This window comes from Pistacia vera, unplaced genomic scaffold (assembly GCF_008641045.1).
Source record: "Pistacia vera cultivar Batoury unplaced genomic scaffold, PisVer_v2 Contig634, whole genome shotgun sequence".
NCBI lineage: Eukaryota > Viridiplantae > Streptophyta > Magnoliopsida > Sapindales > Anacardiaceae > Pistacia > Pistacia vera.
In genome coordinates, this window is record NW_022196484.1 from 195,217 (window position 1) to 221,746 (window position 26,530).

A 26,530-nucleotide genomic window follows, 5' to 3' on the forward strand; every position below is an offset into this window, starting at 1 on the left:
TAAATGCTTTTGAGAAAGAGAGAATAGTGATAGGAAGAGAACAATTAGAGAGATGAGGACCAAATATATATATATATAGGTGTACAAATACGAAATAGTCTTACACGTTAAAGAATGTAACGCCGGCCAGTGCCAAGTGTAGGAAAATATTATAATAATAAGCAGAAATAATAGGTGAAGTAGATCAAGAGAAGTTTGCTTATGGATAGTGGGAACTATGACTTGCCAACCTGAGAGGAAGTTGAGATATCAAACAAGAATGGCGAAAAAGTATTGGCCGGGTCAGGCGTGGTTGTTGAGGAAAATGAGATACAAAAACAACATAACATTTTTGTGAAGGAAGAATTATATTCTCACACGCTTCGCTTTCATCTCCAAATTTTAATTTAAAAAAAAATAATAATAAATGAATATCACTCTTTGATTATGACTTACGAAACTAAAATTGCTAAAATAAAATGATTAAAGGAGTCGGGAGATGGAAGATTCAAAATATTAAGAGTGTCCACAAAGAAAAAGCTCATGTCACAATTAAAGGTACTTAAAATCATGATGAACCTGTATATTATATGGAGGAGAATAGTAGGTTGGTGGGCTAACTGGTTTACAGATTAATGACGTCCTCTTGGTAAAATAGAGTTGGTTTGATGTTCTTGTTATAGTTAGGTACGAGCCTTTGACAATTTTTCCATTTTTTTAATTGGTTAGATTAACTCCATCCCCTTGTGTTGTCATAGTTATACTTTTGCTCAAAATGTGGACCAGGTTCTAGAGACTAATGGCCAACTTATTAAAATGTAAAATTAAAGCTTTTAATAAATTTCCATATATATAATTATAATGAAATACAAAAATTTGTGCTACAATAATCTAATGTATATTGCTTCAATTGAGACATAATTGTTGTTTTCCTTTCTTCCTTGACCACAAGTTCTTAGTTGTCGGTGAGTCAATCCGCTACCGTCTTGTAAACTAGTCTATCTATTAATATATAAACAAAGTAATTTTTACACTAATTTCTCAACCATAAATAAATTATAATCCAATGATTTTATTTTTTAATAAAAAACCACCAAATTTTTTTTTTTTTTAATGGATCGTTCCAGCAGCTAATGATGTGTACTAAGATTATAATGGATCGTTCCAGCAACTAATGATGTGAACTAAGTATAAGCACGATCTGTGAGGGACTTAAAAAATTCTCTTAGCCTCAAATCATAATTCCTTGCATGAGAACCAGGCATGTTAATAAAACAAGAAATATGTTCACATTGATTACCGTTTTTTCCATAGAAAAGTTGACATTATTAGAAAAAACCTCATCTTTGACAAAATAATTTGATAGATTTTTTTTATCGTTGATAAGAGCTTGAAAATACATATTTTGTTAGTGATTTAATTAGATTATTTGTGGAATGTGTTTTTATTGTGAAATTTGAGTTAATTACTTCTTAAATACCTTTTATGGGATCACGGGGTGTATTTTGAATATTTTTAGATTATAAATGATATTTTAGTGAAGAAGAATGATGTCGTTGGAATTTGTAACGAGTAGAAACAAATGGTGCCAGAATCAGAATTGAAATGAGGAAGTTATGACACGTTGAAGATGAGACTTAAAACCTGAAAATTCTTCAAGATGAGCAAGCTTCAATGTTTTGATCATAACTTAAGCTGTTGAAATCATAATTAGATGATTCTTATGGTGTTGGAAAGCTTATTCAGAGAGTTACAAAGTTTGTATTGATGACTTCACCAAATTCTGAAGATTTCAGACTCGTGAGACAGAAAAAACGATCACTGCAATGATGGATTGCGGGCCTATTTGGGTTATTTTATTTTCCTAGTTCGAATCTAAATGGTTTAAGGCATCTAATTTTTTCCTGAATAACCTCCAAACCCTAGCACTATAAATAAGGGTTTTTAATTAGTTTTTAGGGAGATTAGAGAAGGAGAAAGAGCGGTTACTATTTTGGAGATCAGAATTCTTGCAGTTTTCGTTTACCAATTAGAGAAGTTTTTTCTATTTTTCTTTCTTGAACTCATGCTTGTTAATACAGTGGTTGTTTTTATTACTGCAATTATGAACTAAATTTCTTTTCTAGGCCTATAGATGTAGCCCAATTTATGAATGTGTATTGACTTTATTGTTGTTAATTTTAATTGAGCATTAATTTTAAGTTTTGTTGTTGTGTGTAATGCTTTCAATTCTTATGGATCCGAGAGTTGAATGATATAATGGGTTGGGTTGAGATTGAGAGATGAAACTTGATTAGTCTAAGGTAATAAAATCATAGATTAAGCGAACGCTAGAGATAGGTTACCACGATCTGTAAGGTTCTGGTAAATTCCATATAATTTAATGATCTCTTAGCTTCTAAATGCACTTTAGAGATATTTTGGGTTGTTGCTTAAAGGTTAATTTGCTAATTGTTCGAGAGAAAGTTAGTGAAATATTAGGGAGTTTGACCTTTGGAATAAGCTTAATTAGGTTAGCAATAATTGTCAATGCATAAGATTAAATTGGTGTAAAATTTGTGCCCTAGGTTTAGTCATATTGACCTTTTTATCAAAGTATTAATAAAATTCTGTTTTTGTTTAGTTTTTAGTTTGTTTTGTTTTTCATTAAATCATTCATAAAATTTTGTTTTATCAAATAGTAATAAAATGGATTAGTTTGGTACTTGATAAGTAGTTCTTTTAGGATTCGACACTCGTTTACTCGAGCTTTACTACTTGCATGATTTCGTGCACTTACAAATAGATTGTCAAGTTCTCGACGCCGTTGTCGGAGAGCTAATTTTTTTTTTACCAATATCAATACGAAATATTTAGTTGCTAATTTGATTTGTTTTATTTTTGCTCATAGGTTAATTAATTTTTATTTTATTTTTTTGAGTTTGTTTCTTTTATTTAGATCCTGGAGAGTTTACGTTCTAAAGGTGGTGGTGATCTTAATCCCTTTGATTTTGAGATCGAGAGAACGGCTAAACAATTGAGAAAAGAAAAGGGGCAAGCTAACTTAGAAAAATCAATGGCTAACAGGAGAATTATAAATCACAATATGGAAAATCAAGAGAATGAGAATGAGGATAATTTGGGAGAAAATGCAATGGGTGGAGTAGCAGTGGTTCAAAGAGCATTGAAAGACTATTCTAGTCCTACTGTTGATCGGTGCTATTCTAGCATCAGGAGACCACTAGTTCAAGCGAATAATTTTGAGATCAAGCCAGCAATTATTCAAATGATTCAACAATCAGTCCAATTTGTAAGGTTGCCTAATGATGATTCCAACTTGCATATCGCTAATTTTCTAGAGTTATGCGACACATTCAGGCATAATGGAGTATCTGATGATGCAATTAGGCTAAGGATTTTCCCATTCTCTCTTCGGGATAAAGCTAAGGCTTGGTTGATTTCTCTACCATCTTGGAGCGTCACGACATGGAACGAGTTAGCTCAAGCATTCCTTACTAAATATTTTCCACCTACCAAGTCTGCCAAGATGAGAAATGAGATTACCAATTTCTACCAACAAGACATGGAGTCATTGTATGAAGCATGGGAAAGGTATAAGGATCTCTTACGGAGGTGCCCTCACTATGGTGTGCCAATCTGGTCGCAAGTGCAAACATTCTATCAAGGGTTGCTACCAAACATACAAGCCATAATAGATGCTACCAGTGGAGGAGCCTTGAATAATAAAACACCGGAGGAAGCTTACAATTTGATTGAGGTGATGGCGAGCAATAACTACATGAGGACTTTGGAGAGAAATTCAACAAGGAAAGCAACGGGAGTGCACGAAGTTGATGGCTACACCGCATTGGCTGCTCAACTTTCAGCCATCCAAAAGAAATTAGGAGTTGCTGTAAAGGTAAATGCTATTGAATCTTCTTCTCTAACTTGTGAATTTTGTACAGGGAATCATATGTCAAGAGATTCTCAAGTAGGGAATCCATTTGGTCCACCTCAACAAGCAAATTATGTCAACAATTTTCAAAGAGAGCTAGGGAATCTATACTCTAACACATACACTCCAGCATGGTGCAATCATCCAAACTTCTCATGGAGCAACCACAATGAACATAAACAACCTGCTGGTTTTCAAGCTCAAGAGCCAAAATCTAACTTGGAGAATGTGTTTACCAAGTTCATTGAAGAGACAAGCAAGAGGTTTGAAAAGAATGAAATCTTTGCCCAAAATCAATTAGCCTCTATCGGAAATCTTGAGACTCAAATGGGGCAAATCCATAACATGATAGCAGGAAGAGTTCAAGGAGTTTTACCGAGCGATATAGAGAAGAACTCTAAGGAACAAATTCATGCAATCACCTTGAGGAGTGGAAAAACCTTAGAGCATTCAAATGATGAAAAATGGATGCAAGAAAGAGAGAAAAACTTTGAAGAAGAAAAGATTGATGATCGCCATGACAATCGTGAAAATTTTGAAGAAAACGGCTTTGTTGATGACTATCGCCATGGCGAGGAAAATGGTCACTACGGCGACTGTGAAATTGTTCCCAAAACTTTAAAAGATGATGTTTATCTCCGCGGCAAGGAAATTAGTCACCACAGCAACCGTGAATCTGAATGCATCTTCAAGTCATCAAGCCAAGGAGAAAAAAGAACCCACCATTTCGTACTCACACCGATTGAAGAATTAGAAGCTTGACAAGCAATTTGGTAAGTTTATTGACATTCTTCAAAGCTTGCATATTAATATTCCTTTTGTTGATATGTTAGAGCAGATGCCCAAATATGCCAAGTTTCTGAATGAGGTCCTCATGCATAAAAGAAGATTTGAGGAACATGAGAAAGTAATGCTAACAGAGGAGTGCAGTGCACCAATTCAAATAAAACTACTGTTAAAACTATGAGATTTAGGGAGTTTTACTATCCCTTGTATTATTGGTAGTTGTTATTTTGACAAAGTTTTATGTGATTTAGGGGCAAGAATTAATTTAATGCCATTTTCTATCTACAGGAAACTTGGATTGGGAGAAGTTAAGCCAACTACCGTGTCTCTCCAATTGGCAGATCGATCAATAACATATCCTAAATGGGTGGTAGAAGATGTCTTGATTAAGGTAGATTAACTAATTTTCCCGGTAGATTTCATAGTGTTAGACATGGAGGAAGATAGGGAAATACCTTTAATCCTAGGAAGACCTTTTCTAGCAACCGGGCAAAGCACTGATAGATGTTCATCAAGGGAAACTAATCTTAAGGGTAAAAGATGAGCAAGTAGAGTTCAATATTTTTGATGCCACGAAGCGTCCATTTGACTTAGACACATGCTTTGAGATTAGTGTCCTTGATAACATAGTGAATAAAAAATTAGAAGAAAACTACCCCAGTTCACCCCTAGGGTGTGATTGGTTAGGGCTTTGGAAAGACAACTCTGGTAATCTATCTTTAATTCCAGACATTCCATTGTTCGGTTGTCAAGTAATAAAAGATTTCGGTAATCTTTCAATACCAATAGTGATTACTATGGGTTAAATAAGGGGTAATCAGATTACCTCCTCAGGGGGTGGTATTTAAATATTACTGGGGTAATCTTAATTTTATACCCATTTTACCCTTAATTAAATACCATTCTAGACACAATTGCCCTCAAATGTCAATCAAATAATAATCCCCAAACCCCCTACATTTTAGAATTTAGCTAAAACACCCCAGCCACAAAAAGTTTAAAAGTTAACAAATTACCCCCAACACCAAAGACTACCGCTGGTCGCCCGCCACCACTATCGGCCACCGAAAATAGTCACCATATTCATACACGATCAGTGGAATCTGGTCCGCCATGTATTGATCTGGCTATTTCCGACCAAATTGAAGGCTAAAAACGGCCAGATCGTCATGGATCTGGCTATTTTTAGCCAGAATAGATCAACCATTTGTGGTCGTTTTCAACCAGATCCATGGCAATCTAGTTGTTTTTGGCCTTCGATCTGGCCAAAAATAGCCAAAACAATACACGGCTAGCTGTTTTGGTGACTAACGCTGGTGGTCAGCATTTTTGGTGACTAACGTTAGTGGCCAGTAGTCAGTGGTGGTCTTGGGTGACTAAGGGCATTTTGTTAAAATTTAAACTTTGTTGTTGGGGGTGTTTTAGCTAAATTCTAAAATATAGGGGGTTAAAGGAATTTATTTAAATAATAATAATAATAATATTATTATTATTATTATTATTATTATAATGATATTAAAAAGGAAGGGCAATTCAGTAAAAGCCTCTATCGATAATATTTTATTCTTCCCAACCAAAAATCCTAATTATTTATACCTACTAATCTAATGAAACTTATTGGTATAACATTCCCTCGTAATCTTCAAGGTAATCTATTGATAATCCGTTAATATTACACTTTTCATTAGACCTTTTTGTCGGATTTCAGGTACTTTCTAGTGCATTTTGACCTGAATTGTTGCTTAATTCTTTACTTTTCATGTTTCAGGTTAAAATGGATATTTTGAGCAAATAAGGACAAAATTGGATATTTTTGACTCAGAAATTAGCGGATCTTAGAAGATAGGAGAGTTCCGAAGCAGGATAAAGCACGATGAAGCTTGATCCCAAGGGAGAGCACCGAGAATCGAAGAATCAAACGAAGAAGCAAGCAGAGTGGCAGTTATGTAATTTCAGAACTTTTCAAGAAGCTTCGCCCCGGCGAAGGAAATGTCTTCGCCGCGGCGAAGTAAGCCAGGGACGAGCATGTCTGCTTCACTCTTCGTCGCAGCGACAGTCATTATTTTCAGTTTTGTTAAACGCACAGTTTCGTTCTGTGCGTGTTTTGGCTGGGTTATTTGGACGAAGTATAAAAGAAAACCTTAGCCTTTTGCCCAAGAGTCTTATTTTTTTTAGGGTTAGCTACTTTTGCATTTTTCGGAGAAAAACTTTGAGCGATTTGGTTTGTTAGAGGGAGAAGACTCGATTTCTAACTAGAGGATTCATCTTTTGGGGAGATTTCTAATCTTTTATCTCAGTTTCATTATGTTAAACTTGTTTATTTCCGATTTTCGTTTTTGTATTATTGATTTAGCTATGAACTAATCTATTTTGGGTTAGGGTATTGATGGTAGTTTGGATTTTAAATGGGTTATGGGTTTGATTGTGTTATTTTCATATGAATATGCTTTGGTTGTGTGTTACTCTGATTTTTAATGCTATATGTGATGAACATGGTGAGATTGAGAAATGAATCATGTTAGGCTTCTTGGGTGATCACCATTATAGTATTGGATGCTAGAGATAGATTCAAGAATTAATGAAATCATTATAGGATTCTTTTGCTTAATGAGTTTGGAATTATTAATCTTCAATTTGTTGGGTGCGGAAGGTTAATAAGGATGTTTAGGATTATATAGCCCGAGAGGGTATGTTTAACATATTAGTGAGTTCGATTTACAACCATTGTGTATGAATGTGAATGTAGTGTAATTTTTAGATTTAACCCATAAAAATCCAAATGAAGTCAAAACCCTACCCGTTTTACTTGAATTGATCATCCGTGTTTTCATATTTCTTACTTAATTAAGTTTTAATCTTAGTTTAAAATTCATTGTTGTTTTTAATTAGAATTTGCTCCCACCAATCCAAAGAATTCGATTGCTTCAACTTGATAACATTAGGAAACTCAGTGCTTTGCTAACAATCCTCGTGGGAACAATACTCTACTCATCATTTTATTACTTGAGCAACTAGTATACTTGCTACATTTTGCATGTTGTAAGAAACACGCATCAAGTTTTTGGCGCCATTGCCAGGGACTGTTTTAAGTTAACATTGAGTTTTTCTTTAGTTAGCTAGATTGAAGTTTTTTATTTTTGTTTTTAATTTTCATTAGAATTGAGATCTCACTTTCCTTCACTTTTGTTCGTTTCAGTTTATGCGAAGAGCAAGACGTCAACCAGTGGTTCCTGTTGACCTTGAGCTTGAGAGAACCGTGAGAAGATGAAACAGAGAGAGAAGAGAAAGAGAAAATCTTGCTGAAGAAGCTGAAGAAGTAGTTGTTGAAATGGCTGAGCAAGAAAATAGAACACTAAGGGAATTTTCAGTTCCCACAGTGAATGGTAGTGGGTCGAGTATCACTAGACCTACAGTGCAAGCAAACAATTTTGAGATCAAGCCGGCAATCATCCAGATGATCCAGCAGTCGGTTAGATTCAACAGTGATTTGAAGGAAGATCCGAATTAGCACATTGCAAATTTCTTGGAAATTTGTGACACCTTCAAGTCAAATGGAGTGTTGGATGATGCTATTAGGCTGCGGTTATTCCCATTCTCATTGGGAGATAAAGCCAAGGGGTGGTTAATGTCATTACCACCGAGAACAATAACAACGTGGAATGATCTAGCACAGAAATTCCTGACCAAGTTTTTTCCTCCAGCTAAATCAGCGAAATTGAGAAATGATATCACATCATTTCTACAAGAAGAGTCCGAGTCATTGTATGAGGCTTGGGAGAGATACAAGGAGTTAATGAGGAAGTGTCCACACCATGGTTTGCCAGTTTGGCTTCAAGTCCAAACATTTTACAATGGTTTGATGGGTAATGTGCAAACCATGGTGGATGCAGCTTCAGGAGGGGCCTTGCAGAATAAGACACCAGAGGAGGCATATGAGTTGCTTGAGGTTTTGGCAAGCAACAACTATCAAAGACCAAATGAGAGAGTAACAACAAGGAAATCTTCGGGTCTTCATGAAGTTGATGCCTTCACAGCCATCTCAGCCCAACTCACTGCACTTCAAAAACAGTTGGGAACTATGCAGGTAAACTCTATACAAGCACCTCAACTAACATGTGATTTTTGTGCAGGAAACCATGTGAGCAGCGAGTGTCAAGTTGGAAACACATTTGCTTCGTCATCTTCATCAACGGAGCAAGTGAATTACTTGGCAAGAAATCAGAGACAACCGAACAATCCATACTCCAACACATACAACCCAGGGTGGAGAAATCATCCAAATCTGGCTTGGGGAAATCAGAACCAGCAAAATAACCAATGGAACCAGAGGCCAATTCCAAATAACCAACCAAGGGTGACCAATCAACCGGGAGATCAAAGAGTGACGAAGTTGGAGGATATGTTTGGTAAATTCATGCAAGAGACCACAGGTTTCATGAATGAGACGAGGACAAATTTTAGAAACCAAGGGGCGTCCATTCGAAATCTTGAGGTACAGATGGGCCAATTGGCTGAGAAGCTTAATGATAGACCGCAGGGTTCTCTACCAAGCAATACAGTAACTAACCCACGTGAGCAAGTAAATGCAATTTCGTTGAGAAGTGGAAGAGTTTTAGAAGAGGTGAGAGATCCAAGGAAAGAGGAAACTTCGTCAAAGAAAAATGAAGATTCTGATGAGGAAATTGATGAAGAAATTGAAGCGGAAGAGAAACCACCCAGCCTAAGTAAAGATGAGCAAAAGCAAGAAGAAGGGAAAAAGAAAAGGGAAGAGAAATTGCCATTCCCTAAAATCCCACCAGAGTTGGCACATCACACACCACCTGTACCCTTTCCTCAGAGACTTAGAAAAGAAAATCAGGATAAGCAGTTTATTAAATTTCTTGATGTTTTTAAAAAACTGTAGATTAACATTCCTTTTGCAGATGCATTGCAACAGATGCCGAGCTACGCGAAATTTCTTAGAGAAATTTTATCGAACAAGAGGAAGCTAGAAGATGAGGAAACGGTGATGCTTACGGAGAAGTGCAGTGCCATTCTCCAGAAGAAGCTGCCCCCGAAACTCAAAGATCCAGGGAGTTTTACTATCCCCTGCACTATAGGAGATATCACCTTTGATCAAGTTTTATGTGACCTAGGTGCTAGCATTAACCTTATGCCTTTTTCTGTTTTCAGGAAACTAGGAATTGGTGAAGTTAAGCCGACAACCATATGCTTGCAACTTGCAGATCGATCAATAAAGCATCCGAGGGGCATTGTGGAAGATGTGTTGATTAAGGTGGACAAGTTTATTTTTCCTGCGGATTTCTTGTTTGGACATGGAGAGACAAAGAGATCCCTCTTATCCTAGGACGACCGTTCCTAGCCACCGGAAGAGCGTTAATTGACGTTCAAGAAGGGAAGTTGATCATGAGGATGCAAGATGAAGAAATAACATTTAATGTCCTTGAATCAATGAAAGCCCACCTAAACAAAAGTCATGCCTAAAAATCGATGTGGTAAATCACAAGAGTTGAGCCTTGCCAACTGAATAATCTTAAGGTAGAATTAAGAACTGCATGTGAAAACCGAATAAGTTCGGAAGTGAGGACAACGGTAGAGGTTGCACAAAATTCCTAGACGAGCCCAGTTGAGTTTGAGTTTGAATAAGGCAGGGTAACCGGGATCAAAGGGTGAAGTTAAGAAACGAAAACAGAAGCAGTGAGTGAGAAAAATCGAGCTACCAAAGTAGTGACCAAGAGTGGAAATGGGTGGTGAAACTTTCACAAAGCACTGTGTGAAAAAGATCTCAGCAATTGAAGCTCTAGTACAAGGGAAATTTCCAGGATGTGATGTACTTGGATAGTCGGGCTGATTAAAGGATGAGAGAGTCGAGCTTTCGACTATAAACAGGCTTCTTGGGAGACAACCCAATTGTTTTAACTTTTTGCTTTTCATTTTGGTCGTTCGATTTTGTTTAATTTCATTTGAATTTGTATAAAATTTTATGTTTTGTTTTTGGGTGTTTTAGGTGAAGTCGTTAGCCAAAGAAAAGGTATGAAAATGTTTCAGACTTTGCCGGGGCGAAGTAAATTTCTTCGCCGCGGTGGAAGAAAACTGAAAATAAGAGTTAGCGCCGCGGCGAAGAATGTGATTTTAATTTTGTGAAAATTTGGCTAAGGCATTTCGTCGGGGCGAAGAAAGCCTGATCCCGGGAAGGTTTCGCCCAGCGAAGAATTTTTCTCGTTGCGCGAAACCTGGAAATTTTTTTAGGGTATGAACGAAGAAAGTCACCACGGTGAAGTTTCTTCTTCGCTGTGGCGACGAAGCTTTTCTATAAATACTCGCTACCTTTTTCATTTTCACGCCGCCTTGCATTTTGAGTTGAGAGAAAATTTTTCAAACTTTCATTCTTTGCTTCCATTTTGTTTTTCCAACCAAATTTCTTACTCCACAACATCCCTAAACACCAAAACAACCCTTTTCAACAACAATTTTCGCGAAAATTTCACGAAAATTTTTGGATCAAAAATTTGGGGCTTTCCAATCTGGGTCGTTTCCGGTTCAATTGGTGGTGCACACTCCTTCATTTTGGTAAGATCTCAATAACCCAAATCTTTGTTTCGAAAAATTTCAAGTTTCTAAGCATAGATCTGAGAATTTTGTTGCGATTGAATTGAGAATTGTTTGGTGATTTTGAGTTGTGATTGTGATTGAAGAAGAGTGGTTTGTGCAGTAACTGATTGTTAGGAGTGTGGGTGTTGAACTTTTGGAGTGTTTGTGTGAAATTGAAAAATTTGTAGTTTGGGGGTGAATTGCAAATTTTTGGAAATGTGGGTTGTTTTTGTAGGTTTGAAGTGGCTGTGTAGAATTAGGTCTGAATTTTTGGGGTTGAAATTTTGGATTGGAATTTCATTTGGAAAAATGGCTCCGAAAATTAAGCAACCGTACAAGGGCAAGAGTAAGAGCAAGGGGAAGAGTATTGACAACCGGTTTGTGAATGATGAGGCCCACAAAAGGTATGAGGCGGCAATTCAAAGAAATGATAAATGGATTATTCCGGAGCGCGGTTTAACTGCTACTCAGTCTTTTGACTGGAGTAGAGGGAGACAGTGGGACATGTTTTTGCGAGCTCCTAAGCAGTTGGCTGTTGAGCCTCTGGTAAGAGAGTTCTATGCCAATCTCCCGAAGTGTAAAGAAGAGACTGTTTTTGTAAGAGGGGAGGAAGTGCCTTTTACGGGGAAGGAAATCAATGATCTCTTTCATTTGCCGGAAATCCTCAGTGATGAGTATGTGTAGTTCAAGAGATCACGGATTGATGACGGCTTAATCCTTCCAGTTATTGCAAAACCGGGTGCAGAGTGGGCAGTGTCCAAGAAACAGAAAAATACTCTTAAGGGCACGCAGTTGACACCAATGGCTCGGCTGTGGCAATACTTTATCTGTGTGAGACTAATGCCGAAATCGCACTACAGTACCGTGACTCACGAGAAGGCAGTGCTGCTCTATTCGATTGCCACAGGGAAGAGTATTGATGTGGGGGACATGATTTTTAACAGCATTAAGCTAGCAGCAAAACCGGGGCAAGGAAGTTACGGTTTCCTGCATCTCATCACAGCCTTATGCCTAAAAGCTGGGGTCAAGGTTCAGGATGACGAGCAGCGTATTCATGCTGCTCCAACTCTAGATTCAGATTATTACAAGAAACACCTTGACCAAACGAAATCTGCCCAACCAAGAGCAGGGGTGAAAAGGCAGAGAACAAGCCTTGCCACATCATCCAGCTCCACAAGTACACAAAAAGAGATGATGCAGGAAATGATGGGCCTGATGAAATATATGAAGAGACGTCAGGATTGGATGATGGAGCGGACTGAAAGGATGCATGAGCTACTGATAAATAGCTTCAAGGAGCTTAATGTTGACACTTCAGCATACCAATGGGTCGACTGGAACTCGGATGAGTGGATGGGCTCCGAGGAAGAAGAGGAAGACGAGGAAGAAGAGGAAGACGAGGAAAAAGAAGAAGAAGATGAAGAAGAAGATTGAACCAGAGCACCTGTTTTGTTTAATAGTTTTCATTTAATTTCGTGTCCACTTGAAACATTAAACTCAGTTTATTTTGGTTTTGAATTTTGTTTATTTTGTTAGTTATTTAGTTGTTGTTTTAATTTGTAGTTGTTAAAAGGACGAGATTAGGTTGTAATATTTTCAAGTTAGTTGTGAATTGTGCTAACATAAAGGACACCACAGTTTAATTGTTTTGACAGATTTTGGATGATGAAAAGTCCGAGACCGGGTGTTCATTGTGGAGCGACATGCATGGATTACCAGGGAGAATTCTCATACCTTTATTGTTTTATTATTCTCTATTCCTGATTGTGCATAATGGAACATTGAGGACAATGTCATGTTTAGTTTGGGGGTAGGGAATAGAATTAAAACCGAGTTTAAGGGTATATTGGCTGGAAACCAGTAACCGCCTTAAAAACTGCCTAGTAGCACTTGGCGACCTCAGGTTTAACAACGCCATGTACACCTTAAACTGATTGAAAAATAAAAATTTATTTTTGTTATTTGTTTCTTTTGTTTGTTTCGTTTTTGCCGATGATGAATTGTATAAATCAATGATGAGAATAAGGCTCTTGAATTTTTATTGTTGAGAAATGTTAAGCATTGCTTCAAGTTTATGTTTATTGACTGGATTTTGATTGAGGTTTGTTGAGTGGTTCAACCACCATTTTCATTTTTTCGGCATGCTTAGATTCATTTTATGTGGTTAGGTAAAGTCTTGATAATGTTGGTGGACTCTAGAACCTAGTTGAGAAGTGCTTGAAGCGAAATTCTAGGATTAGACATAGTTGAGGATATGATTTAGGCATTTTTCGGAACATTTGAGCCTTTCTAGCCAACCCATGAATGAAATTTTCCCTAGTCACCCTTTCAAGCCATATGAATTTTATTGCTTTATTTTTCTTGGAAAACAACAAATTTTTCAAATCCTTTTACCCTAAACACTTTATCGTACCCTTAGGAGAATTCGGTCCTAGTTCAAAACAAAGAACGGGAAGAGTGTACGAATGAGCAAAAGAATAGTTTGGGGGTTGAGAGAAGAAAAATGATGAAGAGGCCAAAAGAATAGTTTGGGGTTGAGAGAAAAGAATAAAAACAAAAGAGGTAGTCGCCTCATTTTCAATTCAATTGTTGAAAAATTAAAAAAAACCAATTCTACCTAGTTTAAGGGTATACCGACTGGAAACCAGAACCCGCCTTAAAAATTGTCTAGCAGTACTTGGCGACCTTGGGTATAACAATGCCACGTACTCCTTAAACGAATCTCCCCCGCATTTATGGTATCCTAAAATAAGAAAGGTACGCGTTTGAGGGCTGTGAATTAGTGGACATGTCGATTGGTGGTCGGAGGTAATCCTACCTTTTGAGTAATAAAACATTCTCGGAGGTAACCCAAGTTGTTTCTTATTTTATTTCGAATTTTTTTCTTTAATTAATTAATTTGTTATTGTTGCAGGTGTTAGTTTTTAGGTGTCCTTAGTTCTTTCCATCTAGTTAAATGATGTTGATATTGTGTTTGTTACTCTAAATTATAAATTTAACTAGTGATGTGTGTTGCTGATAAGGTACACTGAAAGTCTCTTTATTTTGCAGGAATTTGATTTCAATGATAGAATGAAATGAGAAAAGTGGTTAAACTTTCACGCTTATTCGCACTTCACTATTGCAAAAGAGGTTAACTTTTTTTTTTTCTTTTTTTCCTTTTGTTTACATTTGTACATTGGGGACAATGTTGATTTTAAGGTTAGGGGTAGGAATTTGCACCTTTGTGCAAATTATGGACATGGATTTAAGGAGCAGATTTTTTTTTTTTTGGTGAGTAATCTCTTGGATTAATTTATATATCTATGATATGAATGTAATTGCAATAACATGTAATAAGTAGAGGGCATTAATTTTTTCCTTTAATTATGGATGATTGTGAATGTTAATGACATTTAGTTTGAGACCCTAGCAGTTTGTGGATTGAAAGTAATTAAGTTTACTTACTTAGAGACATTTTATGTGTGAAGTTTTCATGGACATTTTTGCGATCTCAACAAACTCTAGAACTTATTTGATAATCACTCGAGGCGAAATCCTAGAGTTTGCATTGCTTAGGAAATGATTTAGGCTATTTTTGGACTGATTGAATATTTCAAGCCGACCCTTTTTATTATCAATGCTAGTTAACCCTTTAAGCCTTTTCAAACACAATTTAGCTTTGTTTTTCTTTCTTTGAGCTTAATTTTTACCCGATCTTGATTATGAGCCTAAAACACAATCTCACCCCGTTTTATCTTTAAGAGACTTGGTTAGAATTTAAGCTTATTGCAAGTGTTGGTGAGGAAGTATAGTTTTGCTACAACCCAAGTTTATGATAAGAAATTGGTTGAGGGTTGTGGAGTACTTGTAAGATTAGTGGGGTTGTGTGTGTTTTTTGCTTTCTTTCTATTGTTGTTAAGTGTAACTGACTGTTGACTATCATATCATGTTTGAGATGGTGATTGGTAACATTTTCATGTATTAATAAGCATGTTAAAAAAAAAAAAAAAAAAAAAAAAAAAAAGGAGAAAAGTGGGCATTGAAAGCATTGTGAAGATGTGAGATTATGCAAATAGGTTTATATTACTGTAGAAAAGAAAGAGCTCGATAAAAGTTGGGAAGCTGCTGAGTGAAAAAGGGAAGTGTTTTTGCATGATAGTAATAAAAATAAATGAAGATTAAGTTTCTTAAATTGATTTTTGTTGAATTCTCTTTCCGTTCTTTTATGAACCCATACTCTGGCCTAACATTACAACCTATACTAAGATCTATTGATCTAAGATAGTGTGAATTTCTACATTAGTAGAGAGTATACCTGATGAAACAGGTCTATACCCGCAGGCACCCGTATTAAAAATGGGTAAGGGTAAGCATTTTAAGGCCCATTTTCATGTGAACCGTACCCAGTCTTACCCTTTTTTTAACACGGTTGGACCGAATATACCCGTGAGTGCCTACGGATGCCTTCTTTTTAAATGAATAATACTACACCAATAACCATTTCTCACAAACTTTCTCTTACAACTCTGACGTGGTAGCTTACAATTGGTCAGCTCCTAATTAATTAGTGAGACCTATGTAAGACTCGTTATGAACTGATTAATTATAAACTACCACATTAGGGTTATAAAAAAAAGTTTATAAAATAGAGTTGTTGGTATAGTATTATTCTTTTGAAAAAGAAAAAATTCACTTAAAAAAACGCAGAAGTTCTTATAAAATGTCATAGGATGTGTTTATAGAAACATAAAATACTGTTAAAATAACAAAAGTAAGAAAATAAAAATATTACTTTCATCTTCCCAAGAAGAAGAAGTGATTTGGAGCAGTTAGACGTAATCCGAGGTCAAAATTCTTACGATGTCATCACCTTCGAGAAAGTGAAGTAATGAAATCAAGTACAACAAACATATTAAATTAACATATAAACGAAGGTTGTCAGCCTTTTTAAAAAAACAACGGTTAATCCAACTCCCTGATGCATCCCCATCCGTCCGATTAAGTTCGTAATTCATGTATTGCTTATTCTTAGGTGATTCAACGTTCATGATTTAAGAAATCTGCAAGCTTTTTGTATAACACAACCTCCAAAAATTTGAAGGTTAAACTGGAGGCAAATCTTTGCATAACTGGGAACTAAATGGAGTGAGTTGATTACGCGTGTCTAACTGCAAAAAAATGAAAATAGTAGAAATTGTACATTGTAGGGTGTAACTGCAAAATTTGAAAACTGGAGTGAGAAAAAATGGACACTCATAGGTCGACCCGTACTCGCATAGGGTAGGATACAAGTCCAAAATATTAGACCCATATGAAATCAGTCCTTTTTGGCCTATACCTGTTTGATCTGGCCCATACCCACCCTACCCACTCGTTTTGTCAGGTATATTGGAGAGTGGTTTGGAAAGTGAGCTTATGGAGTTTGATTTTATGATTCACATATAAGTCATAATCCGAATACTGAGATCAAAATTTCGTCTATGAATGTTATGCATAAAACCATCCAGGTTTGTAGACTAATGGTTTGTAATTGTATGGATGTTCTAGGATCGATAACGAAAATGGAATTGATGTTTGTATTGTCTGTGAGTTTAGGCGATTTTTAATTATTCTATTTGTTTTGCATATATGCAATTTTTGAGACAACTTTATGATTGATCCAAGAATTTTTGTTAGTTTTTGTTCTTTTTATGTTTATTTTTATATATTGGGATTTAAGTTAAGTTTACTGTGGATGTTTGTGGGTATCATCGCTGGAAACCCTCACGAGACTAACTCATCCAATTAGAGCTGCCTAGGCATTTAAAAGCTTGTTACATATGCTAAATGTAATCCTATCAATCTACAAAAGTGACTTAGGATAGTTTAGATATAGGTTTCAATGTTTTAATTGTTCGTTTTATTTTCAAGCTTAAAGACATTGCTTAGTTTGCTAGGGACTAGCAAGAAGCTGGTTGGGGGTTGTGATAAGAGTTTGAAAATACATAATTTTGTTACTGATTCAATTGGATTATTTGTGGAAAAATGTGTTTTTATTGTGAAAGTTGAGTTAATTACTTCATAAATACATTTTATGGGATCACAGGATGTATTTTGAATTTTCAGGTTATAAATGATATTTTAATGAAGAAGAATGATGTTGATGAAATTTGTAATGAGTAGGGACAAACAGTACACGAATCAGAATTGAAATGAAGAAGTTATGATATGTTGAAGATGAGACTTAAAACTTGGAAATTCTTCAAGATGAGCAAGCTTCAATGTTTTGATCATAACTTGAGCTGTAGAAATCAGAATTTGATAATTCTTATGGCATTGGAAAGCTTATTCAGAGAGCTACAAAGTTCATATTGATGACTTTGCAAAATTATGAAGATTCCAGACTTGTGGGACAGAAAAAACAATCGCCACAACGACCGTTTCTGTCACTGCAGTGATGGATTGCAGGCCTGTTTGGGTTATTTTATTTTCCTAGTCTGAATCTAAATGGTTTAAGGCATTTAATTCTTTCATGATTAACCTCCAAACGCCAGCACTATAAATAAGGGTCTTTAATTAGTTTTTAGGGAGATTAGAAAAGGAGAAAAAGTGGCTATTATTTTGGAGATCAGAATTCTTATAGTTTTCGTTCAACAATTAGGGAAGTTTTTCCATTTTTCTTTCTTGGACTCATGTTTGTTAATACAATGATTGTTTTTTATTACTACAATTATGAACTAAATTTCTTTTCTAGGGCTAAAGATGTAGCCCAATTTATGAATGTGTATTGACTTTATTGTTGTTAATTTTAATTGAGCATTAATTTTAAGTTTTGTTGTTGTGTGTAATGATTTCAATTCTTATGGATGCAAGAGTTGAATGATATAATGGGTTGGGTTGAGATTGAGAGATGAAACCTGATTAGTCTAAGATAATAAAATCATAGACTAAGCGAATGCTAGAGATAGGTTACCACGATCTGTGAGGTTTTGATAAATTCCATAGAATTTAATGATCTCTTAGTTTCTAAATGCACTTTAGAGATATTTTGGATTGTTGCTTAAGGTTTAATTCGCTAATTGTTCGAGAGAAAGTTAGTGAAATATTAGGGAGTTTAGCCTTTAGAATAAGCTTAATTAGGTTAGCAATAATTGTCAATGCATAGGATTAAATTAGAGTAAAATTTGCGTCCTAGGTTTAGTCATATTAATCTTTTTATTAAAGTATTAATAAAATTTTGTTTTTGTTTACTTTTTAGTTTGATTTATTTTTCATTAAATCATTTAAAAAAAATTTGTTTTATTAAATAGTAATAAAATAAATTAGTTTGGTACTTAGTAAGTAGTTCTTTTGAGGTTCGACACTTGTTTACTCAAGCTTTACTACTTGCACGATTTTATACACTTGCGAATAGTCTGTCACCCGTTCTCAAAACTGTCAAGAATTTGAAGTATTTCTCAACATTTTGGATGATTCTTGACAGTTATTAATTGTTAAGGATTAAGTTGAAAAAAACAAAAATAAAAGAACCCTACAACATTTGCTTACCTGGTATTTCACTAAGGCAAAAGTTTCCCACCCATTTTTCATTAAGGCAAAAGCTTCGCCGGAAAGATGTATAAGCCATTTTTGTTGTAGTGTGTGGAGAAAAGGGGAAAATAATTTAGACAATAGAAACCTAGAATAGCCAATTTGAAGAACTTGGTCTTCCCTTGGATTTGTTAAAAAGGCATTAGGAAAACAACCTGAAGAGTTCATAGAAAGAATCTACCTCCGGGTCACAAGAATGATTGGGTCACAAAGAAATTAAAACTTATTTTTCGAGATAAATTTTTGTTTTAGGAAAATTGAGGACCTTAAATTTCTCAAAAATACGTTCTAATTATACTCATGAATATTCCTGAGCTGATTTCAAAATAAAAACAACTATAAATTTATAGATAAATATATGAGGAGTAAGTTTGTAACATTGTCTTGCAATTAAAGATTTTGAGTCCACAAGATGGTAATATGGACAAAAATATAAGTATAACTATAATGACCTTGTTTTGACAAGTTCAGGATGATATTTATAGTCTTTTCTTCCTACTTGTGTTTATGAGTATTGTTATTTGGTCATTACACAAAATTTCTTTAATTTAGTAATTAGTGTCATGACTATATTAACTTAAACTTTATGCTCCTTGGGCTTTTATTTATTGCGAGGCATCTCCCAAAGCATGTGGTCATACACGTGGCAAAGTGCTGTCCAGAGATGAAGCAGTGATGCATATAAAAGCGGCAGTTGATGCTTGGAAAGCAAGTGGCTCTGACATTGTTATTATGGCACGGACTTTAGAGGAAGCACTCTGGAGGTCAAGGGCTTTTGCTGATGCTGGGGCTGTTCATTTCATTGATGCACTAGCTTCAAAAGAAGAGATGAAGGCATTCTGTGAAATCTCTTCTCTAGTTCCAAAAATGGTATGATACGTTTCTCTTGGAGAAAATTTAGCTCCAGGCCATCCCAAGTTTCCATTTAACAAAATGGCCATGAAAATCTTTTTGATTTTTTTTTGGGTTATAAAATATGACGTGGCACACTTACGTATAATTAAAGCAGTAAAAAGGATTAGGGTGAAAAGATTTGAACATTTGTGTGTTAGAGTATAATAAAGAGAAGTTGATTTAAAATTTGAAAGGCAAAACACATTTCTCTCAACTTCTCTTTCTCACAAGTCACAACAGGATTCAAACGCCTTTCTCTCTCTCGTTTTTTCTTCCAATTTTCTGCAATTTCTCAATTTCTTTGCTCTTTGCATTTTTGTCATTCCTTGCCATTCCCAATTAAGTTATAATGGCTGAGATCCTTAAAGAAATAGAAAAAAACTCATCTACTCTCCAAATTGTAGGCACCACTGGGTCTACCAAAAATGGAGAAGAAGAAGTTGGGGTGAAGTAACTTCCGATGACTTAAGTTGCTCCACCAGGAGAGGAGACGGTGTCAATGGAAGACATTTTATTGGCGGAACAAGGGAGGGCAAGAGTTGAAATTGAAACTGAAGAGGAGGATGCCGACGCAAATTCCAAGCGTCGGACATACCAAGAGTAAAAGCAAATGATCGTTTAAGCGATCTGGTATATGACAGAAGATCGCTTAAGCGATTTAGTATAAGCGATTTTAGATCGCTTAAGCGATCGTGCATCTGGGCAGAAGTTGATTTTGCCTCGGACATGATTGCTTAAGCGATTATAAATTGCTTAAAGCGACCAACGTTAAAAGCAAAGGATCGCTTAAGCGATCATGCGTCTAGGCACTTATTTATTGTCTTATTCATGATCGCTTAAGCGACCAACAGTAAAAACGAAGAATCGCTTAAGCGACCAACAGTAAAAACGAAGAATCGCTTAAGTGATACTAAAGCGATCCTGCATTTGGACACTTATTTATTGTCTTGTTCATGATCGCTTACGACCAATAGTAAAAGCGAAGAATCGCTTAAGCGATACACTTAATCGCTTAAGCGATTGTGCATCTAGGCAGAAGTTTATCCTGCCTCGGACATGATCGCTTAAGCGATTTGTAATTGCTTAAGCGACCAAGGTTAAAAGCAAAGGATCACTTAAGCGATAGAATAAATCACTTAAGCGATCGTGCGTCTGGGCACTTATTGATTCTGTCTTGTTCGTGATCGCTTAAGCGACCAAGTTTAAAAGCACAGAATCGCTTAAGCGATAACATAAATACAATCAAATCTCTTAAGCGACTAAGTCTAAATACACAGGATCGCTTAAGCGAGAAATGAAATCTCTTAAGCGATCCAGTGTATTTGGATTATTTTTATTGTATTTCACTAGATTGGTTAAGCGATTAACTCTATCTCAAACATATAAGGGGTACGATTCATTCAGTGGACCATGACCATTATTATATTTTAATTCACTTAGTTCTTTTACAGCTATATTAAACATACATGGTGTAGAATGTTTACGTCTATATTAAACATATCAGGTGTACGATTCATTCAGTGGACTATGACCGTTATTACATTTTAATTAAATTAGTTCTTTTACAGCTATGTTAAACATATATGGGGTAGAATGTTTACGTCTATATTAAACATATTAGGTTTACTATTCATTCAGTGGACCATGACCGTTATTATATTTTAATTAAATTAGTTCTTTTACAGCTATATTAAACATATATGATGTAGAATGTTTACGTCTATATTAAACATATCAGGTGTACGATTCGTTCAGTGGACCATGACCGTTATTATATTTTAATTAAATTAGTTCTTTTACGGCTATATTAAACATATATGGTGTAGAATGTTTACGTCTATATTAAACATATCAGGTGTACGATTCGTTCAGTGGACCATGACCGTTATTATATTTTAATTAAATTAGTTCTTTTACGGCTATATTAAACATATATGGTGTAGAATGTTTACGTCTATATTAAACATATCAGGTGTACGATTCGTTCAGTGGACCATGACCGTTATTATATTTTAATTAAATTAGTTCTTTTACGGCTATATTAAACATATATGGTGTAGAATGTTTACGTCTATATTAAACATATCAGGTGTACGATTCGTTCAGTGGACCATGACCGTTATTATATTTTAATTAAATTAGTTCTTTTACGGCTATATTAAACATATATGGTGTAGAATGTTTACGTCTATATTAAACATATCAGGTGTACGATTCGTTCAGTGGACCATGACCGTTATTATATTTTAATTAAATTAGTTCTTTTACGGCTATATTAAACATATATGGTGTAGAATGTTTACGTCTATATTAAACATATCAGGTGTACGATTCGTTCAGTGGACCATGACCGTTATTATATTTTAATTAAATTAGTTCTTTTACGGCTATATTAAACATATATGGTGTAGAATGTTTACGTCTATATTAAACATATCAGGTGTACGATTCGTTCAGTGGACCATGACCGTTATTATATTTTAATTAAATTAGTTCTTTTACGGCTATATTAAACATATATGGTGTAGAATGTTTACGTCTATATTAAACATATCAGGTGTACGATTCGTTCAGTGGACCATGACCGTTATTATATTTTAATTAAATTAGTTCTTTTACGGCTATATTAAACATATATGGTGTAGAATGTTTACGTCTATATTAAACATATCAGGTGTACGATTCGTTCAGTGGACCATGACCGTTATTATATTTTAATTAAATTAGTTCTTTTACAGCTATATTAAACATATGTCCATAAACATGGAAAATAAATATTGAAGTAAATTACCCTTAATCGCTTAAGTGATCCCGTCTATTTAGCCTTGGTCTACAGAGTGCAGAGCAAATGGTTGCAGAGTTCAATTTTATATTAATATTATATTTTTTTATATTACTTTCTTGCCAAGAAGTAACAAAAATAATAGAATAACAATAGATTTTTCTGTTTTATGTACGGTGCTGATTGGCAAAGACCGAAGTATTCTTTTCACATTCTATTGAAATCAAAAAAATAATTAATAATAAAAAAGGAGTAAATATTAAATAAACATTATGGAATATACTTTCTAACCGAAGTCTATCGCTTACTACATCGCTTAAGCGATCTAGTACAAATAAGCATGATCGCTTAAGCGATCTGTTGCCATATATCTGATCGCTTAAGCGATCTACTGCCATATACCAGACTTATACCAAATCGCTTAAGCGATCTTCTGTCATATACCAGATCGCTTAAGCAATTTTCTGTCATATACCATATCGCTTAAGCGATTTTCTGTCCTATACCAGATTGCTTAAGCGATCTGGTACCATAGACCAGACTTATACCAAATCGCTTAAGCAATCCATAAGATCCAAAACACATTTTCAGCCATCTCCACCTACAATCGGTGCTATCACCCCTGGCTACTCACAATGCAAGAAAATATTCAACAAATTTCACTCCTTTCAACTTGCATTACATCAAACACAAAACAACCAAATCAAAATCATGACCCAAACCCCATCAATTATTAAATCTTTGTAAATCTAAATATAAAATATAAAAAGGAGATACACATACTTAGACGAAATTTCAGGAGGAGGAGGAGGAGGATCTTTGGCGGAGAAGATGTTAATGGTAGAGGAAGAAGAAAGTGTTAATGGCGGAGGAACAAGTAGATATAGAGGAATGAGGAAGAAGAAGATGTAGAGGAAGGAGGAAGAAGAAGATGTAGACGAAGAAGAAGATGCAAAGGAAGAAGAAGATGTAGACGAAGCTAAGAAGAAACAACAACCAAGATAAAGATGCGTTAATGGTGGGAGGAAAAAGAAGGTGTTTGGGTTTGTTTGCAAGAATTTCGGGTTTTTGGGAATATAGTATAATTTTTAAAAGATTACATAATACCTCATTAATCCTAATTAAGCACTAATCAAGTTTAATTACCCTTAATTAATAATAAGGCTATTTAGTTAACACTTTAAAACTTCATAGCCTTTTAATTAAATTTAAACTTGAGATGACCTTTTAATAAACTGCACCGTTTCTCTTGATATAACATCGGGTGAAATCTAATAGTGTTTAGATGATGTTTGTACCGTAGAAGAACTGAATCTTTTGCAATGTAATATAGCGTATTAAAAATCTGTTAGGTCTTACAACAATTATTATCTGAGACAAGGGCGAACAATTTCTTCCTTTTAATTTTCTTTTCCGAAGTTGTAGAGTTCCCAGCATATTACCTGACAAATATCTATTGATTGTTTTGGTGAAAGCAGTGCATATTTTCCGCTGTACTTTATGTCTCTGCCCACGGTTGATAATAATATACTGTAATTTCCCAAAAGTGTCAATATTTTTTTGTCTGTTCTTGGTTGCATTTATTGTGATTAGTAAATGTAATTTAGAGGCCTCAGAATTTTGAGAAGTTGGAACTGCTATTATTTTCTAGATGATAAGACAAATGAGAAAACAATATAGAAAATTTGGAAACACAATTCTGTAAAATGATTTATCTCCATTTTGGGGCTTGTTGATTTAATAGATTACTTTGTGTGCTGTTTGATTCACACATATTTTTGGGATGCATCTCTATGGCCGGATCATGTAAATTATTATATCTTAACAAGCATATCTGATCCTAGTTGCAGTAATCTGTTGATCTCATTTGTATGAACTAATTTTATGCTGCTTCATGCTGACTTCAGCTCTTACTGAGGCTATTGATAGGAATGGTTCATCTGAGGAACTGAAAGGTCAGCTTCTACGCAGGTACAGCGGATACTTAGGTAGTCTCAAAGAGGAGTTCATGAAGAAGAGGAAAAAAGGGAAGCTGCCTAAAGAAGCCAGACAACAATTGCTCGATTGGTGGAGCAGACATTACAAATGGCCTTACCCATCAGTATCTATATCTACCTTGCCTGTTCTTCATCATAAGGGCCTCTTTCTGTTTCCGTTGAATGTGCTGAACAGTAGAACATTAATGCTTGCTAGTTGTCTATTGAACGTTTTGTATGCTGTCTGACAGATTTGCACCTTCATTTGATTTTTATCTGTTTATTTCCCCTCTCAAAGGAAGAGACTTTTCTTATGATATCATTTAGCTCCATTCAGGAGTATACTAGCAGCCATGAACTAAATTAGACCAGTCATGTGCTACGTGCCTCACCGTGTGCCCTTAGTCAAGTACAATGGCCAAGTTGGTGACACGGTTTAGCATTTTTTGTGTCAACAAAGCAACGTTATCTATCCACTCCTTTACCCAGCTTGTAATGGAGTGGTCTTTGTGATGAAACAATGATAATTTGCTGGAAATTTGGTTGGAAATTCAGTTGGTTTTTGAATCAGTTTTTGGCGCCAAAGAACTATTGCTGTCTCCTCTGTCTGCCGTGAATGGAGCTACTGGAGTGGTTGACTTTTAGTGACATGTTTAGGTGCAATCAGCTAAGATTAAGGATGTATTTGTTGTAAACCTTAGTTTTACATTTAAAATATGAATTGTCTGTTTTAGTTGGTGTAACAGTAAGCTTTTGGTTGTATAAATTGTAATGTGCATTGTAATGAAAGTAGACTTTCTCTCAACTCAAAATCTTTTTCATCTTTTTCTTAGTATTCATTGGCACTAAACCCCAACAATTGGTATCAGAGCCACTCGAAAAACCTGAAATTTCTCCTGCACTCAATCATCCATCTCGGCTCAAGAAGACCTCCCATCTCAGCTCAAGAACATTCTGTTCCAGCCTTCTTATTTTTCCTGCTTCAAACATCTAAACTGAATCAATGGCTGCTCAATCAGTCTTGATGTCACCTCCAGTGTTTAATGGGGAACATTATCATATATGGGTTGTAAAGATGAAAGTTTTTCTCTGGGGTCAAGGGCTGTGGCAGTATGTGGAACAAAACATGCAGCCACCACCGTTGGGACCAAATCCTACTCTGAATCAGACGCGAATGCATGAGGAAGAAGCTGCCAAAGCACCGAGAGCCTTATCCCACATCCATGCTGCTGTAACAGACCTTGTATTCACAAGGATTATGACATATGAAACTCCAAATGAGGCATGGGACAAGTTGAGAGAGGAATATATGGGAAGCAACACAACAAGGAACATGCAGGTGCTAAATTTCAGAAGAGAGTTTGAGATGCAGAGGATGCAAGAATCAGAGAAGGTTAAGGATTATGTTGATAGGTTGATGAGTGTTGTCAACAAAATAAGGCTGCTGGGAGTGGAGTTAACAAATAGGAGAGTGGTGGAGAAAGTCTTGGTAAGCTTGCCTGAAAGATTTGAGTCCAAAATCTCTCTTGCGGACTCAAGGGATATGGGGTAGGTTACTCTTACAGAGCTGGTTCATGCGCTACAAGCACAAGAGCAAAGAAAGCTCTTGAGGCAAGAAGATGTAGGTGAGGGTGCAATGATGGCAACTCACAAAAGCAAACCAATTCAAGGGAACAATATGAGATATGCCGGTGATAAAAAGGGGAAAGAAATGAGCAATGGTCAATGGGGAAAACCAGGTGGGATGAAGGAATATCCACCTTGCTCTCACTGTAAAAGGAAGGGGCATTCTTAGATAAGATGCTGGTTTAGGCCAGGGATATAGTGCAGGGCATGCAAATAGTTTGGCCATATGGAGAGGGTCTGCAAGAACAAATGAGAGCAGCCCCAACAGCAAGCACAGGTGATAGATGATCAACAATCTAAACAAGGGACAGAACAACTGTTTGTAGCCTCCTGCAGTGCAACACCAACAAGCTATGAAGGCTGGTTGGTTGACAGTGGATGTACAAACCATATGACACCATACCTGCAAGA

At 35.7% G+C, this 26,530-nt stretch overlaps 1 protein-coding gene and 2 non-coding genes across 3 annotated transcripts; 1 reads left to right on the top strand and 2 right to left on the bottom strand.

Moving 5' to 3' along the window:
* Nucleotides 1-3,502: 3,502 nt before the first annotated feature.
* LOC116111405 lies at nt 3,503-3,609 on the bottom strand. The gene has a single exon (XR_004125061.1). It is a non-coding gene; the product is annotated as a small nucleolar RNA R71 (small nucleolar RNA).
* A 4,802-nt stretch (nt 3,610-8,411) lies between these two features.
* LOC116111412 lies at nt 8,412-8,518 on the bottom strand. The gene has a single exon (XR_004125067.1). It is a non-coding gene; the product is annotated as a small nucleolar RNA R71 (small nucleolar RNA).
* A 16,978-nt stretch (nt 8,519-25,496) lies between these two features.
* On the top strand, nt 25,497-26,288 carry LOC116111403. Its single transcript, XM_031397597.1, has 2 exons — nt 25,497-25,982; nt 26,046-26,288. Exons 1-2 carry the CDS (start codon nt 25,497-25,499, stop codon nt 26,286-26,288), a joined length of 729 nt encoding a protein of 242 aa, XP_031253457.1.
* Nucleotides 26,289-26,530: the final 242 nt, after the last annotated feature.

What these genes read in the sequence shown, in the direction of transcription:
- LOC116111403 (XM_031397597.1), top strand. Translation starts at nt 25,497, where the DNA reads ATGGCTGCTCAATCAGTCTTGATGTCACCTCCAGTGTTTAATGGGGAA. An exon ending in GAGTGGTGGAGAAAGTCTTG is followed by an intron (nt 25,983 to 26,045) that starts GTAAGCTTGCCT and finishes GATATGGGGTAG; the next exon opens with GTTACTCTTACAGAGCTGGT.